The sequence below is a fragment of the Pelodiscus sinensis genome, chromosome 2, assembly GCF_049634645.1.
Source record: "Pelodiscus sinensis isolate JC-2024 chromosome 2, ASM4963464v1, whole genome shotgun sequence".
Taxonomy (NCBI): Eukaryota; Metazoa; Chordata; order Testudines; family Trionychidae; genus Pelodiscus; species Pelodiscus sinensis.
Genome location: NC_134712.1, coordinates 129,505,139 through 129,523,847, shown reverse-complemented (window position 1 = coordinate 129,523,847; position 18,709 = coordinate 129,505,139). Strand labels below are relative to the sequence as shown.

The following is an 18,709-nucleotide window of genomic DNA, read 5'->3' as shown; positions in this document are numbered from 1 at the left end:
GAGGATGAAATTCCAAAATGAAAAAGTACTAAGATACCAGGCAATGTTGAAAAAAGTGAAATAAAAAAGTCATTGGATGAAGTTGATACATGTGACACTAGAGTGAAGAAATCTTGAAAAAATGAAGTTTAAAGCACGCACAGGACCTCTCTCCCCATCACCAAATGAGAAACGGATATTTTTATACTGTGTAAAATAAACACATAAACACCAAAGAGTTGGAAGAGTGGAACGCAACATTTTTAACTGTTTTTCATTTTTAATCCCTTTAAAAACAGTTACAATCAAGAATGGGCATAGTTTTAAATATAGCAGTAAGCAGTCAGGCCCATCAGTGGGGAGGGGCGGCAAAGGGGACGCTGCCCTGGGACTTGGCAATTAGTAGCAAAAGTCACAGCCAGAGCCCCATGCCCCTTTGAATTGCCACCGGAGTGCCACTCCATGCATCTCTGACAACTGAGAGGCTGGAGAGAAGGGTGCTGTGGTCTGGACAGCACTAAGGGCTGACTGGCCCACCCCTTAGCCTTGGCCCACCCCTTCTGTCTGAGGCAGGGATCGTCGAATTGAGGATGTAAATGTGTGGTTCTGCAGATGGTGTCGCAGAGAGGGCTTTCGTTTCTTCAACCATGGGACTCTGTTCCGGGCGCAAGGATTGTTAGGAAGAGATGGGATCCACCTAACGAGGAGAGGAAGGAGCATCTTTGTGGGCAGGCTTGCAAACCTAGTGAAGAGGGCTTTAAACTAGGTTTGTTGGGGGACGGTGACCAAAACACTGAGGGGAGTGGGAAAGTCGGATACCGGGAAGAAATGCAGAGAGGAAGGGGCAAGAAAGGAGGACCCATGTTTTGAATGGAGAAGATAGGACGATCAACTGGTTACCTGAAGTGTTTGTACACTAATGCGAGAAGCCTGGGCAACAAACAGGAAGAACTGGAGGCCCTGGCCCAGACCAAGAAATATGATTTAATTGGGATAACAGAGACTTGGTGGGATGACTCGCATGACTGGAGCGCTGTCATGGAAGGGTATAGACTGTTCAGGAAGAACAGGCAGGGGAGAAAAGGAGGAGGAGTTGCACTATATGTAAGAGAGCACTACGATTGCTCTGATCTCCAATATAAAGAGGGAGTGTATTAAAAATGTGATTCCCTCAAATGGAAGTGACTCCCCATAATTTGTTCCCCACAACTTAAAGTATTTAGATTAATTATTAATTCTTCTTCTTATTATTATTTGTTAAGATTGTTAAATGTTTAGATTTATTATTATGATTGTCCCTTTAGAATATAATGTATTAGGTCATGTAACTTAGAACTGTTAAGAATATAATCCTATGTAACCAGAAACAGCCCCCCCCCCCCCCCTGTGCTCCCGGGCATGCTCAAGTTTGTGCAAGGGGCTGCTTGAAATTGACATTGCAAAGATACATTGTAACAATGCATTGTCAAACCACTAACTCTGCTATGGGAGCCAAGCCCTGTAATTGACTAAGGGCATTGTTACTTAATTGACGCCTGTTCTCTTTAAAACATTGTAACTTTACTCAGCACTCAGAGAATGTTTTAAGCAATACCACCCAGAAACTTTTTGTACCTACAACTCTGATATATGTAAAATTATTATTATACAAAAACATTGTATGGGAAACATTAATTAAGGAATGTATGTAAGAGAGAGAGAGTGCTTGGATGATGAGTGAATGGTTCTGAGAGGTGCCAGCCTGAGAATACAGCAACAAAGGGCTGAAGAAGGCGTCAGGTGCCAGTGCAACCAAAAGGTGTCAAGTGGAGAAACTGGAGGTCCACCCGATGAGATCACTGATGAGCACCTGGCAGCCACCCTGGAGACATCAGCATGATGCAGCAATTTCCATAGACTGGCATAGGAAGAAATTCCTATAAGAACGGGACTAAAAAACTATGGAATCAGAGTCCAAGGTTCTGCTGTCAGCCCACCAGGAGCTTCAGATGCGCATCTGATCAGGACTTCGCTCCCCACTACCATAACTTGTGTACAGAGTACCTGGCCAGTATTCTGTCACAAGCAACTTCCAGGCTGATAACTATACACAGAACTTGAATGAATGGATGTATGAATGAATGGTTTATATATATATATATATATATATATATATATATATATATATATATATATATATATAAATAAAAGTGTATAAGGGTTAAGTAGTGTTAGGAATAAGTAGTTAAACAACGTTGTTTGCTTCTATCTTTTCTTTATTTTTTTATTATCTTTACAATAAATGTGGCTTTTTGCCTTATCCCCCTCATAAGATCCTGCTTGCTTTTATTTGGTACAACAGGAGAAAAACCTGTTGAGAGTCTATGGGTTAAGTTTAAAGGAGCAAACAACAGCATTGATGTTGTGGTTGGTGTTTGCTACAGGCCACCGAATCAGGTGGATGAGGTAGATGAGGCTTTATTCGGACAACTGAGCGAAACTTCCAATTTGCAGGCCCAGGTTCTCATGGGGGACTTTAATCACCCTGGCATCTGCTGGGAAACCTATACGACAGTACACAGGCAATCCAGGAAGTTTTTGGAGAATGTTGGGGTTAACTTCTTGACACAGGTGCTGAAGGATCCGACCAGGGGCCGTGCGCAGCTTGACCTTCTACTCGCAAACAGGGAGTAACTAATAGGGGAAGTGGAGGTGGGTGACAACCTGGGAAGCAGTGATCATGAGATGGTAGATTTCAGGATCCTGACCAAAGGAAGAAAAGAGAGTAGTAAAATACACACCTTGGACTTCAAAGAAGCAGATTTTGACTCCCTCCAAGATCTGATGTGCAGAATCCCCTGGGATGTTAACATGAAGGGGAAAGGAGTCCAGGACAGCTGGCAGTATTTTAAAGAAGCCTTACTGAAGGCACAGAAAGAAACCATACCGACGCGTAGCAAGAGAGGCAAACATGGTAGGAGACCGGACTGGCTTACAGGGGAGATCCTTGGTGAACGTAAGCACAAAAAGGAAGCTTACAAAGAGTGGAAACTTGGACAAATGACCAGGGAGGAGTTTAAAGGTATAGCTCGAGAATGACGGGGGGTTATCAGGAAGGCGAAAGAGGAAATGGAATTCCGACTGGCTAAGGATGTGAAGGATAACAAGAAAGGTTTCTACAGGCATGTTAACAAGAAGAAGGTGATCAGAGAGGGTGTGCGGCCCTTAATGGATGAAGGAGGTAACCTAGTGACAGATGATGTGGGGAAAGCTGAAGTACTCAATGCTTTCTTTGCCTCTTTATTCACGGACAAGGTCGGCTCCTGGACTTCTGTGCCAAGTGACGCAAGATGGGATGAAGATGGACAGCCCGTGGTGGGTAAAGAACAGATTAGGAACTATTTAGAAAAGCTAAACGTACATAAATCCATGGGTCCGGACTTAGTGCATCCGAGAGTACTGAGGGTGTTGGCAAATGTCATTGTGGAGCCTTTGGCTATTATCTTTGAAAAGTCGTGGAGAGCGGGAGAAATCCCGGATGTCAGGAAAAAGGCAAATGTAGTGCCCATCTTCAAAAAAGGGAAGAAGGACGATCCAGGGAACTATAGGCTGGTCAGTCTTACCTCTGTTCCTGGAAAAATCATGGAAGGGATCCTTAAGGAATCCATTTTGAGGCACTTGGATGAGAGGAAAGTGGTTAGGAATAATCAGCATGGATTCACAAAGGGCAGTCGTGGAGATCGGGAGAAATCCCGGATGACTGGAAAAAGGCAAATGTAGTGCCCATCTTCAAAAAAGGGAAGAAGGATGATCCAGGGAACTATAGGCTTACCTCGGTTCCTGGAAAAATCATGGAAGGGATCCTTAAGGAATCCATATTGAGGCACTTGGACGAGAGGAAGGTGATTAGGAACAGTCAGCATGGATTCACAAAGGGCAAGTCGTGCCTGACCAATCTGATTAGCTTCTATGATGAGGTAACTGGCTCGGTGGACATGGGGAAGTCAGTGGATGTTATATACCTTGACTTTAGCAAGGCTTTTGATACAGTCTCCCACAATATTCTTGCCAGCAAGTTAAGGGATTGTGGATTGGATAAATGGACGGTAAGATGGATAGAAAGATGGTTAGAAGGCCGGGCCAGCGGGTAGTGATCAATGGCTTGATGTCAGGATGGCGGTCGGTTTCTAGCGTAGTGCTCCAAGGTTCGGTTCTAGGACCGGTTTTGTTCAATATCTTTATTAATGATCTGGATGAGGGGATGGATTGCACCCTCAACAAGTTTGCGGATGACACTAAGCTGGTGGGAGAGGTAGATACGCTTAAGGGCAGAGATAGGGTACAGAATGACTTAGACAAATTGGAGGATTGGGCCACAAGAAATCTGATGAGGTTCAACAAGGTCAAGTGTAGAGTCCTGCACTTGGGATGGAAGAATCCCAAGCATAGTTACAAGCTGGGGACCAACCGGTTAAGTAGTAGTTCTGCAGAAAAGGACCTGGGGGTTACAGTGGATGAGAAGCTAGATATGAGTCAACAGTGTGCCCTTGTAGCCAAGAAGGCTAATGGCATATTAGGTTGCATTAAGAGGAGCATTGTCAGCAGATCCAGATATGTCATCATTCCCCTTTATTCGGCTTTGGTGAGGCCGCATCTGGAGTATTGTGTCCAGTTCTGGGCCCCCCCACTACAAAAAGGATGTGGAGAGGGTCCAGCGGAGGGCAACCAAAATGATTAGGGGGCTGGAGCATATGACTTATGAGGAGAGGCTGAGGGACTTGGGTCTGTTTAGTCTGCAGAAGCGAAGAGTGAGGGGAGATTTGATAGCAGCCTTCAACTTCCTGAAGGGAGGTTCCAAAGAGGATGGAGAGAGGCTGTTCTCAGTAGTGACAGATGGCAGAACAAGGAGCAATGGTCTCAAGTTGTGGTGGGAGAGGTCCAGGTTGGATATTAGGAAAAACTATTTCACTAGGAGGGTGGTGAAGCACTGGAATGGGTTACCTAGGGAAGTAGTGGAGTCTCCATCCCTCGAGGGGTTTAAGTCTCGGCTTGACAAAGCCTTGGCCGGGTTGATTTAGTTGGAATTGGTCCTACCTAGAGCAGGGGGCTGGACTTGATGACCTTCTGAGGTCTCTTCTAGTTCTATGATTCTATGCCCTACCCCTTCTAGAGGCATGGAGCTGGACTTCTCCAGCAGTGGCTTTCGGTCCCAATGGAAGCAGTTAGAATCAAGGTCTCTGATCATAGTTATTTAGGTAATTTATATTATTTCTAGAAGTACTTACAATATGCAATAAGGAAACAAAAGCCTACCTGGAATGTACCTAAGATCTTTATAAAAGCAAGGACAATTAGGGCCATGTGTAAAAAAAAAAAATTTTTTTCTTCCAGTGGAGATTTACAGCTATAAATGTCAACACAGGAGTTTGATAAAAGTAATACCTAGCTTTTCTATAGTGTTCTTCTACCGTGGGTCTCAAAGTACTGTTAACCATGTGGGGGAAACTGAACACTGGAAAGTGAAATGACATGCTCAAGCTCCCTCAGTAGGATAGCAGGGCTGGGATAAGGTCTTCATAGGCCCTAGGCACTCTCCTAATCGTAGGCCTTTAAATTCGATTATATATAAATATATAAGGGAAAAATGTCATATTGCCTATATGATTAATATTACCAACTTTAATTTTTGCTCTTGAAAGCAGTGTACTATGTGAGCAATTCATGGTACTTTATTCTAAAATAACAGACATTTTGATGTATACTTAGGATGTACCTGAGAGTTAATTGGCTGATAAGGGGAAGTAAGAGGATATTACCGCCATGACTATAATTTGAATTTAGCAGTTTTCTTTTCTTACTTTTTAGTCTATTATGAATTTTTTTGGGCTCTAAACTTGTTTGTAGGCCCTAAGACAGGACCGGCTCTAGGTTTTTTGCCACCCAAAGCAAAACATTTTTTGGCCACCCCTCCGCCTTTTTTGTACAGGGAGGGACTTGGGGACACGGGCACTGCAAACACCAGAGTTCCCCTTCCTTAGACAAAGGGAGAGGGAGAATCACCTGGGTCCCAGGCAGGGGTGAGGTTGTCAGGACACAGCACAAGGGGGCTGGGTTCCTGGGAAGGTGTGTGGAGGGGCGGGGAGGGTACAGGGCCCAGAGAGTAGGGGGAGAGGGGATTGTTTAGAGAGCCAGACATGGGGATCCAGGTGGGAGGAGAAGAGGAGATGAAGTCCCAGCAGGCAGGGGTGGATGAGAGTTTTGCAGGGCCCAGGGCAGCACAATTTCTCCAGGCCCCTCTTTGGAGAAAAAAATAGAAAAAAGGCATCAAATGCACAAATTGAAGGCTATTTTCATATTAAATGTGGATTGGGTAAATTTGATAGAAACTTAATTTAGTTGGATAATTTTTATTCTAATTATATTGTAATTCATTTTTAAACAAAATTCTGCATTAATAAAAGGGGGGAGATGTCCAAATGTTGAGCAAAAAAGGTGCCCCCTCCCCCCAAATAATCATGGCACCTTTAAATCTCACACTCCCCATCCCCATTCATGGCAGGGCAAGAATGTCCCAAGGGGCTTTCCAGCTGAGAAAAACAGAAAATACCAGACATTTTACTGGTCCAGTATTTTCTGGGTTTTTTTTACCTGACAGAAGCCGCAAATACTGGACTGCCAAGGCCAATACAAGACACCTGGCAACCCTAGTCGTAACTCAAGCCTGCATTTGCAATAGGCCAAGGATGTAAATAGGGGGATTTTGGCCCCTTCCCCACTTCGGAAAAAGGTCATAATGGTGGGTGGGAAGGGTCGTAAAGTGGGGTGTTATAAAGCAGGGGCCTCCTGTATTTGTGGCAGGGGTGGGAAACCTCTCTTGGGTTAGGGGACACTGACCACACAGAAAAATCAGCTAGGGACCACACAAACGGGCTGGGGCCCAGCGGGTCTGGCCAGGGGTTTGGACTGTGCCCCAGGGCAGGGTCTGGGAGGAAGGTCACGTGGGTGCAGATATCGGAGTGGGAGTGGCTGAGGGGCCAGACACTTACCTAGAAGCTGCTCGTCCGGCCATGTGCCGGGGTGCGGGGGCGATGGGAAATGAAAAGGCTGAGGAGAGCGGTGATTGGTGAGTTCCCGCAGCTGCCATTGTCCAGGTCCGGCCAATGGGCTTGTGGGGGGGGGGCGGGGCGGAAGCGGCTATGAGGGACCCTCCTCTGCCAGCTCGCAGCTCCTGCACCACAAAGAGCCCCGCTGCGGCTGTTCTGTTCTGGGGGGTGGGGTGTCGTTACCTCGCATCCGGACACGACCAGCGCGGGGTTTGCTCCGGCCGCTGCAGCATCTGCGCGCGCAGCCTGCTGCGGTGGGGGCGGGGCTCGAACTTCCAAAGCGCCACGTCGGGCTCCCTCGCGGGTCCTAGGCTGCCGACCCCGCTCTAAGCAGGGCGGGTGAGGGGTTAAAACGCCGGCGCTCGCCCCGCCCTGTATGCGCCGCTGGCAGCAGGTTGCAGTGGCCAGGAGGGGGCGTTGCTGGCAGAGGCCGAGCCGCGGAGAAGAGAGGGGGGCAGTAGCCGGGACGGGGTGTCGCAGGGTAGTGGGCGGGGCACAGGCAGCGGGGGGGGGGGGGGGGGGCAGCCGGTCAAGGGGGTTCACAGGCAGGGGAGTTGCGGGGGAGAGAACACAGGCGGAGGGGGGAGTTGCGGGAAGGGCGCACGGGGGAGGGGGATTGCCGGCCGGCGGGGGGGGGGGGGGCGCTCTCGAAGGTGAAAAAGAGGCCCCCAGGCTCAGTCTCATCAGTGCCCCCAAGGAAGTACCCGGGGCTGCCCACGAAAAGCTCCCAGCGCTCCTGGGCCAGGTGCAGGCTCCGAGCAGCCGGGTGCGGGGCTCCCCACTTGGGGATGGGGCCCAGCTGAGGCCGAGACCCTGAACTCTGGTTCAGTGAGCTGAGAGCAGCCACCATGACCACGGCCTGCTCCGCCAGGCCCCGCCCTCTTAGCGCCGTGCCCGGGGCCAGGCAAAGGGTTCCTAGGTCAGGGCGGCCTCCGTGGTGCTCCTCCCGCGGGCCAAAATGCTGCCCCAAGCACTTGCTTGGTTTGCTGGTGCCTGGAGCCAGCCCTGCCCTAAGCACTGTGCCTCTTGTGCCTAATAGATAATCTGGCCCTGAGTGATAGTAGCAAAGTTGGCGTAGCGTCTCAGTCTAGTGAATATTTATAGGGAATAAAGTGTAGGGTGGTCAGATGTCTAATGGCACAAGCCCAAACACCGGTGCCTTGCCCTAACCTGTACCTTGTACAGTGCTCTGCTCTTCTTTGAGGCCATGCCCCCACTCACTCCAGCCCCCTCCCTGTCATTCGCTTTCTCCCACTCTCATTCACTTCAGCCAGGCTGGGGCAAAGGGTTCAGCCCTGGGTGGAAGTGCAGATTGGGCTGGGACCAAGGAGTTTGGTGTATAAGAGATGGCTCTGGCTTGAGACTGGAAAAGGGAATTTGGGTTGGGAAGAAGCTCAGGGCTGGGACAGGAGGTTGGGGTTTGGGAATGGATGCTGGCTCTGAGAGAGAGTTGGAGTGTAGGTTGAAGCTCAGGGCTGGGACAGGGGGTTGGGTTGCAGAAGGGAGTGAGGTAAGCAGTGCTTACCTTGGGAGATTCCTGAAAGTGGCCAACACATCCCTTTGGCAGTGACTTTTAGGCGTGTGTGTGTGGGGGGGAGGAAGCTCCATGCACTATCCTGTCTGCAGGCAGAGCCCTCGCTTCTTCCATTGATGAAGAAGCAGCCAGTGGGAGCTGCAGAGTAGACACTAGGGCTACGTCTACACTGGCCCCTTTTCCGGAAGGGGCATGTAAATTTCATGAGTCGTCGTAGGGAAATCCGTGGGGGATTTAAATATCCCCCGCGGCATTTAAATAAAAATGTCCGCCGCTTTTTTCCGGCTTTTAAAAAAGCCGGAAAAGAGCGTCTACATTGGCCCCGATCCTCCGGAAAAAGCGCCCTTTTCCGGAGGCTCTTATTCCTACTTTGAAGTAGGAATAAGAGCCTCCGGAAAAGGGCGCTTTTTCCGGAGGATCGGGGCCAGTGTAGACGCTCTTTTCCGGCTTTTCTAAAAGCCGGAAAAAAGCGGCGGACATTTTTATTTAAATGCCGCGGGGGATATTTAAATCCCCCGCGGATTTCCCTACGAGGACTCATGAAATTTACATGCCCCTTCCGGAAAAGGGGCCAGTGTAGACGTAGCCTAGGGATAGGGACAGCACAGAGAGACTCCCTGATTCCCCAGGGTCCAGAGATGGTGCACAGGGAAGCAGCACAGAGTGAAGTTAGGCAGGAAGACTGTTAGTTTGGCTTTAGTAGTCTCCGGAAGATAGGGCATGATTCTGGGAGACTCCCAGTGACACCTGGAGAATTGGCAATCCAACTTAAGTGAATAAATGTATTGAAGTTCAGCCAAATATGTGATCCATGATGTGGTCTGACTTTTTTTCCTATGCTTTTTATATTTACTGTGTTACTTTTCTAAGTGAAGAAGAGAAGTTGGAGAAAGCCCTAGAAGAGAAATTGAGTGAAATTATGGACTTTGTAACCTATAAGTGGAAAAACTTAACATGAAACAAAAGAAACGCACAAATCTAGAAAGCCAAAACAGTGAAGTATAAAGAAAGTTGATTATGATGATCCACTAAAACAGTGGTGGGAAACACGTGACTCATCAGGGTAATCCACTGGTGGGGCTGCGAGACAGTGGCTGTGTCTAGACTGGCAAGTTTTTCCGCAAAATCATCTGCTTTTGTGGAAAAACTTGCCAGCTGTCTACACTGGCCACTTGAATTTCCACAAAAGCACTAACGATCTCATGTAAGATTGTCAGTGCTTTTGCGGAAATACTATGCTCTCCCGTTCGGGCAAAAGTCTTTTTTCGAAAAACTTTTGCACAAAAGGGCCAGTGTAGACAGCAGAGATTTGTTTTCTGCAAAAAAGCCGCGATCGCGAAAATGGCGATCGGGGCTTTTTTGCAGAAAAGCGCGTCTAGATTGGCCACGGATGCTTTTCTGCAAGAAGTGCTTTTGCGGAAAAGCGTCCTGCCAATCTAGACACGCTTTTCCAAAAATGCTTTTAACGGAAAACTTTTCCATTAAAAGCATTTCTGGAAAATCATGCAAGTGTAGACGTAGCCAGTCTGTTTATGTTGAGTTTAGCAGATACTGTTCCTGGCCAATCGGAGCTGCAGGAAGCATACAAACTATAGGTGCTCACCACTGCGTTAAGGGGTTGTGAGGAAAATAATAATACCTTACTATAACAAGTCTCCCATAGAGAGTTTCTTCTGACAAAGGAAAAGAAGTACAGGAATAGGAAAAATATCAAAGAAGTGGGATTTTGTTTTAGGTTTAGGGAACATGAAAGTAGGAGTACTTTGAAAACTACTAATTTATTTATTATTCACAATTTGAGGTTTCTGTTGACTCATTATATGCTGATAAAAAAGACCAAATAGAAATAAAAAAATAAAATAGGGTTAGAATAAAGAGAGTCACAGAGAAGCAACATATTTATGCTTAGAGTATCTGTTAATCGGAGACTTCTAAAATGTCAAATTGCTCTGAAATTTTTGGGCATTCAACTTAGCATCTAATGTCAAATGTATTCTTTGATCTATCTCATACCAGAAATTCTTGATACTGGGGCACTCCCAAAACATATGCACTAAAGTACTATGAGAGTTACATTTTCTACATCAAGTCAGCATATATGAGGCCCATTATCATTAGCCTATGTGTGGACCAGTAGATCCAAAAAATGTTTTTCTGAGAATAGGCCAAAGTCTCAAGTCTATAGTTGCTTTTATTTTTTAAACATTAGTTATGATTGTATTCCATTGGGTCAGAGATACTTGTGTATCCACATCTCTCTTCCAAGCAACTTTCCAATTATTATATATTTTTTTTTGAGATAGAAAAGAGTAAAAGGATACTGTTGGCCAAGTAAATCCAGGAAGTTTCCTCCAAAGTAATACAGTTTCTGGAGCTCCCATGCATCTAAAAGTTGTTTCTGATAATTAAAGATCTGAGTAAGAGACAATCCACTAGAAAAGTAATCTAGGGCATCTTTGCTGTTTCCCTTTTCAAGTAAATACAGTTTTGAATAAAACTGTTGAAATTGCTCATTAATATCTTATTGTGGTTTTTGTAATTTATTGCTACTATCATGAACAGCCATCATATTTTTGTTTACCCTTTGTTTACATTTATATACCAATAGCTTGCTAGCTTTCTTGCAGATTCTCAGCAGCTTTTCTTAAAAGAGAAGAAAAAAACTCATCCTGTTGGGACAGAAGTTTGTTGATTTCATATCTTGGATGAATGAGAATTGTGAGTTCTCCTGGAAAGGGGGCAGATGCTGTCTATATACAAAACTATATACAAAGCTTTAATTTCCTTTGAAAGGGCATCAATCCTATGCTCTCTTAATTTCTTTTTAGAGGAGGTATAAGAGATGATACAGTTTCTGATGAAGGCTTTAAAGATTTCTCAAAGTGTGGTAACTGCTGAAGCAGTTGGGGCAATGCTTTAAAAAAATCTTAACCCTTGCTTGATAGATTTAACAAATAATGTATCGAACAGCAGAGATGTGTTTAATCAACACATTTCAGTTGTGGGTTCATACCACTGGGGCCTTAATAAACAGATACAGAGAAGCATGGTCTTGTGAAAGTAAGAAATAGTTGAATCTTAAATAAATTTAATTAATTGTAACCTCCTCCCCCCCAAAAAAGCCCCCTCCCCAAACCTATAGGCTACGTCTACACTGGCACCCTTTTCCGGAAATGCTTAAAATGGAAGTTTTCCGTTATAAGTATTTCCGGAAAAAGCGCATCTACATTGGCAGGATGCTATTCCGGAAAATCGTCATTTTCGCGATCAGGGCTTTTTTGTGGAAAAGACTACTGTGCTGTCTACACTGGCCCTTTTCCGGAACAGTTTTTCCGGAAAAGGACTTTTGCCCAAACGGGAGCAGCATAGTTTTTCCGGAAAAACACTGACAATTTTATAGTGGATCGTCATTGCTTTTCTGGAAAAGCAAGCGGGCAGTGTACACAGCTGGCAAGTTATTCCGGAAAAGTGGCTGCTTTTCCGGAATAAGTGGCCCAGTGTAGACACAGCCAGGCTGTGTCTACACTGCACCCCTTTTCCGGTAAAGGGATGCAGATTAGACACTTTGGAATAGCAAAATCCGCGGGGGATTTAAATATCCCCCGTGGTATTTGCATTAACATGGCTGCCACTTTTTTCCGGCTTGGGGATAAGTTGGAGAAAAGCGCCAGTCTAGACGTGATTCTCCGGAAAATAAGCCCTTTTCCGGAGGATCTTTTATTCCTACTTTAAAGTAGGAATAAAAGATCCTCCGGAAAAGGACTTATTTTCCGGAGAATCACGTCTAGACTGGTGCTTTTCTCTGGCTTATCCCCAAGCCGGAAAAAAGCAGCAGCCATGTTAATGCAAATACCGCGGGGGATATTTACAGGCAGTCCCCGGGTTACGTACAAGATAGGGACTGTAGGTTTGTTCTTAAGTTGAATCTGTATGTAAGTCGGAACTGGCGTCCAGATTCAGCCGCTGCTGAAACTGATCAGTTTCAATAGCGGCTAAATCTGGATGCCAGTTCTGACTTACATACAGATTCAACTTAAGAACCCAAGGCATCCCCAAGTCAGCTGCTGCTGAAACTGATCAGCGGCTGATTCCAGGAAGCCGGGGGCAGAGCAACTCTGCCTCGGGCATCCTGTAGTCAGCCGCTGGTCAGTTTCAGCAGCGGCTGACTTGGGGACACCTGGGGCAGAGCAGCTGGGGTGCTGCTGGGTTGGTCCAGTAGCGCCGAGGAGCGGCGCTCGGGGACCAACCCAGCAGCGCCCCAGCTGCTCTACCCCAGGCGTCGTGGGCAGAAAAGCCTGGTCTGCTGGGGGGAGGGGGCACTAGCTGCGCCCCCCCCCCCCCCAGAAGACCAGGGAGACCCGGAGCAAAGCCGTGGAGGATGCCCGCAGCGGGACAGCCCAGGCGCGCCGCGGCTGTCCCGCTGCGGGCGGCCTCCAAGGCTTTGCTCCCCGTCTCCCTGGTCTGCCCAGCAGACCAGGGAGACGGGGAGCAGCTTTTCTCGCCCCGGAGGATGCGGGCAGCAGGACCGCGGCTCATCTGGGCGTCCCGCTGCTCCCGTCCTCCGGGGCGAGAAAAGCCCCGTTTGTAACTGCGGATCCGACATAAGTCGGATCCGCGTAACTCGGGGACTGCCTGTAAATCCCCCACGGATTTTGCTATTCCAAAGTATCTAATCTGCATCCCTTTTCCAGAAAAGGGATGCAGTGTAGACACAGCCCCATAGTCCTTGGCTATAGGAAAACCCAATCACCACACATTTTAACATAAGAACATAAGAACGGCCATACTGGGTCAGACCAAAGATCCATCTAGCCCAGTACCCTGTCTGCCGACAGTGGCCAACACCAGGTGCCCCAGAGAGGGTGGACCGAAGACAATGATCAAGCGATTCGTCTCCTGCCGTCCCTCTCCAGCCTCTGACAAACAGAGGCCAAGGACACCATTTTATCCCCTGGCTAATAGCCTTTTATGGACCTAACCTCCATGAAATTATCTAGCTTCTCTTTAAACTCTATTATAATCCTAGCCTTCACAGCCTCCTCTGGTAAGGAGTTCCACAGGTTGAGTACCCGCTGTGTGAACAAGAACTTTCTTTTATTAGTTTTAAACCTGCTACCCATTAATTTCATTTGGTGTCCTCTAGTTCTTCTACTTAGGGAACTAATAAATAACTTTTCTTTATCTGCCCTCTCCACACCACTCATGATTTTATATACCTCTATCATATCCCCCCTCAGTCTCCTCTTTTCTAAACTGAAAAGTCCCAGTTACTTTAACCTCTCTTCATATGGGACCCGTTCCAAACCCCTAATCATTTTAGTTGTCCTTTTCTGAACCCTTTCCAACATCTGAAATCAGTCAAGAATGTATCACGTACCTAAAGTGTATTCATGTTTTTATATGGAAATGGAGAAGTTTTATTAAGAATTTTGTTAAAATCTCCAGCTAAAATAATATGGTGCCACATGGTATTTATACTCATAAAAAATGTATTAAAAAAAATTGGGATCAGTAGTAGAGATTGGCAAAAATGATTATAAAACTGCAAATTCAGTCTTAAGGACAGCAAGTCCACCATATGATCAAAACATTAACATTTAATTTTTCTGCATTAATATAGAAACACCCCTCACTTTAGAAATAAATCAATTAGAAATTAAGAAGTCTAGCCAATTTCTATTAAGTTTACAAGCTCCAGGGTCTGTCAGATGCATTTCCCGGAGCATGGCAATGCCAGCATTCTCTTTTTTCAGTACTGAATTATTATTTTTAATTTCAGTGGGTGTTTTAAAATTTCTTTATCTTCCAGGAAATGCTTTAAATTATTGGAGTCATCATTGTTAAAATATAATGGATACAACATAAAAGTCATTCTGTAAATAAATGAGAAATTACAAACAATTCTTTCATAGCAAAAGTTAAATAATCTAGGTATAGGGTGTCACTTCCCAGAACACAGGGTGCGTCTAGACTGGCAAGATTTTGCGTAAAAGCAGCTGCTTTTGTGCAAAAACTTGCCAGCTGTCTACACAGGCCGTTTGAATTTGTGCAAGAGCATTGACTTTGTAATGTACAAAATCAGTGCTTATTGTGCAAATACTTTCATGCTCCAGCTCGGGAAAAATAATACTTGCGCAAGAGTGCCAGTGTAGACAGGGAAGAACTGTTTTGCACAAAAAAGTCCCGATGGCTAAAATGGCGATCGGGGCTTTCTTGCACAAAATCGCATCTAGACTGGCCACAGATGCTTTTGCGCAAAAGCACTTTTTGTGTAAAAGCATCCGTGCCAATCTAGACGCGCTTTTGCAGAAATACTTTTAATGGAAAAACTTTTCCGTTAAAAGTATATCTGCAAAATCATGCCAGTCTAGATGCAGCCATATTGTACAGGAGTGGGAAAGAAATTTCCAGCATGGAAGGGTAATAAAATGGGAGCGGGGGCAGAAAGATGAATTAAGTAAGTAAATAAACAAAATAAAGATACTGCAGAAAGAAATACACGTTAATATCACACAATGAAAAAGAAGAATTTGTTTAAACAGTCTAAAAATAAATACTTGAAATCCAGAGGGGATGGTTGGATCAGGTGGAACTTTGAGATATTCACAGCCCCTGAGGCCCCAAACATTCCAATTACAGTATAATAAACTGTCTGCTAACCATCATTAATTGATAAGAAAGCATCATCTAATAAATAGAGCCCTATGTAGATAAAAAAATGAGGATCTGCATCTGATCCGCATCTGCCCAACTCAACTCATCATCGGATTCACAATCCAGATTTTACTTCTATGGGGCATTATAGTTGGTTCACTGCTGAATATTCTCCATTTCCTGCTGAATAACAAAGTATTTTTGATTTTGGGATATTCAATTTTTTTTACAAAGTCAAATTTCCCTTCAGAAAGTAATATTTTTGCAAAAAATATCATTTTCTTGAAAACCCAGTATCTAATCGGAAACATTTGAAGCAGAAAACTTAGAAACAGCCTGATGAATGACCAACTACCACATAATTGAAAAGGCATTTTTCATTGGTCTTGCTTCCTGGAATTGCAGAATTAAATGAGTAACTAAAATGTATATGATTTTCCTCAGTGTAGCAATATTTTCCTGTTTCTTTGTTATATTTGTGCGTGCATGCTTTATTATATTGCTGGTGGTGGTAATCTCTGCTCTCTCTTGGGCTTGAAGCTGGTACCTTAACTCATACTCAGTAGTACTTATTTCATGAGGAAACTCAATCAACTTTAGTGAATCTGCTTGTGAAGTAAGATACTACTCAACATAAGCAAGAGGATCAGCATCTGTCCCCCCTTTTAATTTTTTAAAGGCCTAGAACATAATTCTAGATTTAGGACTCCAAACCTGATTCCATGTTTAAATTTCAAGAGCTCCTCCTTATCTCTGGCCAATATCCTGGCTCCAAATACCACAGAGGTTTGAAAAGAGAGATTAAAATCCAAAGGGGCTTAAAGCATCACACATAGCTCTGGCTTTATGTTGGTATAATGCCACTTTTTGACAAATGGTGTTAAATGGACTCAGTGCAGTAGTATATTGGGACTTAAATTCAGAGCTCAATTTTGCAGGTTCAGGCTTCTTCTAAAAGCAAAGCAAAGCAAAGCAAAGCAAAGCAAAGCAAAGAAATACTCTGGCATTTGCTTGTAAGAATGCTATCAATAGTGACAATTCATACCAGTTGTGGTGGTAGCTTTATAACCACCAATGAGGAAACAGCATCCAGACTACATACGATTTCTCAAACATTAACAAACAAACATGAGTGGACAAAAAGACTAGAAAGCATACATATTTGAAATACAATAGAATAGAATATAAAAACAAAACTGCATTTTTAAACAGGCAATTTAAAATACTGTCCTGGTAATTAATAGTTCAAAATACAATGGCTATGTCTACACTGGCATGATTTTCCAAAAATGCTTTTAATGGAAAAGTTTTCTGTTAAAAGCATTTTCGGAAAAGCGCATCTAGATTGGCACGGATGCTTTTCCGCAAAAGCACTTTTTGCGGAAAAGCGTCCGTGGCCAATCTAGACGCGGTTTTCCGCAAAATAGCCCCGATCGCCATTTTCGCGATCAGGGCTTTTTTGCGGAAAACAGTACTGTGCTGTCTACACTGGCCCTTTTGCGCAAAAGTCTTTCGGAAAAAGACTTTTGCCCGAACGGGAGCAGCATAGTATTTCCGGAAAAGCACTGACAATCTTACATGAGATCATCAGTGCTTTTGCGGAAAGTCAAGCGGCCAGTGTAGACAGCTGGCAAGTTTTTCCGCAAAAGCAGATGATTTTGCGGAAAAACTTGCCAGTCTAGTCACAGCCAATGTGTATAAATACAGTGTCCTTGGAATCAGACACTTGAAAATTGATATATTATAGTTTTAATTTCCTGACAAGAACTGTGTGGAAACAGAGCACAATTGCTTTGTTCAATGAGATATCTAAGCCAAAACACAGTCCCATTCCTTACAGATTAATATTTTTTATTTACCTTCATTGTCCCTGAGGGTAAAGTTGGGATTCAGAGAAAGACCTTCATCAAGAGAATAATGGAATCTTGGCCCATTTGCAGAGCTATCTTTGTCAGTGGCACTGATAGTCTGAATGACCTGAAATTAAAAATAAATAGTGAGTGTGTTGAAATGTCACCTTGCCAAATATTACATGATCTCAACACAATTCTTAATCTTACCTTACTTTAATTTTCTACTTCACTTCAGTTAAATTCAACCCATGACATTACTGGCCCATTAACTTTTATCTAAAATGAAACATTTTAGAACCCATACTATGGGGCAAACGAAAAGCATCCATACTTTATATTAATATAAGTCAAGGCGCTACTACAAAGATTTTCTTTCTCATCAAGACTTCATATTGGGGACTTCCAGAATTACAGTTTTACATAAACTGTGAATTTAGTGAAATTCAGTGAGACAAGATACAGATTAGACAAATATCTCCAATAAATAACATCCTCTGTTTGTTATTCCTATTAATCAAATGCAAAAGAAGTTGACAACTTTTCTATTCTAATAACACTGCTCTACAGCCAAAATGCTTCTGAAATAAATGTAGTCAAACTTTACTATTCTGGGTGTCTGAGAACGAAAATGATGCTTAAAATTTTTGATTGGCTCTAATTTTTAAGATATGCTATTGGGTCAGTATATTAAACCCTTGACTTGCGAATGGCGGAGGATAAGTGAGTTATAAAGGGAAGGGATCTCAATTTAAACCAGAAATGACTAAAATACATCTTTGACTGGATCTATGAATAAATCTATGACTGGGTTTGGACAGTACTTGCTTTTTAGGCAAAACAATGAATGATGCAATCTGAAGCTGGCATTACGTCATACATGATATGAATTGCATCATGTTATTCCTAGAAGTCATGGATGTTTTGCTGCATAATGGCAATGTTTTGCCATCAATTCCAGTTGGTCATGCAGTCCATATGAAGGAAACCTATGACAACATGAAACAACTTTTGAGGTGCATAAACTATGACCAACATCAGTGGCAGCTTTGTGGCGATTTGAAGGTTGTTGCTGTCTTGCTTGGTCTGCAGACTGCTGTTTTCTCTGAGAATGGGATAGTCGTGCAAGAGATTCCCACTACATCAAGATAGATTGGCCACTCCGACAGTTGTTGGGGCCTGGGAGGAAAGTGTTCAGCATCCACCACTTGTTGAATCAAGGAAGATTTTGTTGCCACCCTTACACATCAAGCTGGGTCTGATGAAGAACTTTGTCAAGGCCATGGACAAAACACAAGCAGCTTTCAAGTACCTCCATGGAAAATTTCCAAGGTTAAGTGAAGCTAAGATAAAGGAAGGTGTCTTTGTTGGTCCTCAGATTCGTGAACTTCTTCGAGATGATGCATTTGACTATGCACTGCATGGCAAGGAAAAGACCACATGGAAAGCCTTCCAGTTAGTGGCAATAAATTTTCTCGGAAACAAGAAGGCAGGCAACTACAGGTTGTTGGTGGAAAACCTCCTCAAGGCATACAAAAGCCTTGATTGCAACATGTCACTAAAGATACATTTTTTGCACTCTCATCTAGATTTTTTTCCACTGAACTGCG

General features: G+C 44.3%; 1 protein-coding gene across 5 annotated transcripts in view; it reads right to left on the bottom strand.

The window, feature by feature from the left end:
- CDH18 (cadherin 18) overlaps positions 1–18,709 on the bottom strand; it is a 1,055,536-nt gene that overhangs the window by 11,902 nt on the left and 1,024,925 nt on the right. For 4 of the 5 annotated variants that reach the window (XM_075921430.1, XM_075921429.1, XM_075921432.1 and 1 more), the window contains one exon: positions 17,109–17,226. In XM_075921430.1, coding sequence (XP_075777545.1) covers positions 17,109–17,226 — 118 coding nt within the window. Of the gene's footprint in view, positions 1–7,244; positions 7,466–17,108; positions 17,227–18,709 lie in introns of those variants that run through there. The other variant, XM_075921434.1, reaches the window with a different exon arrangement.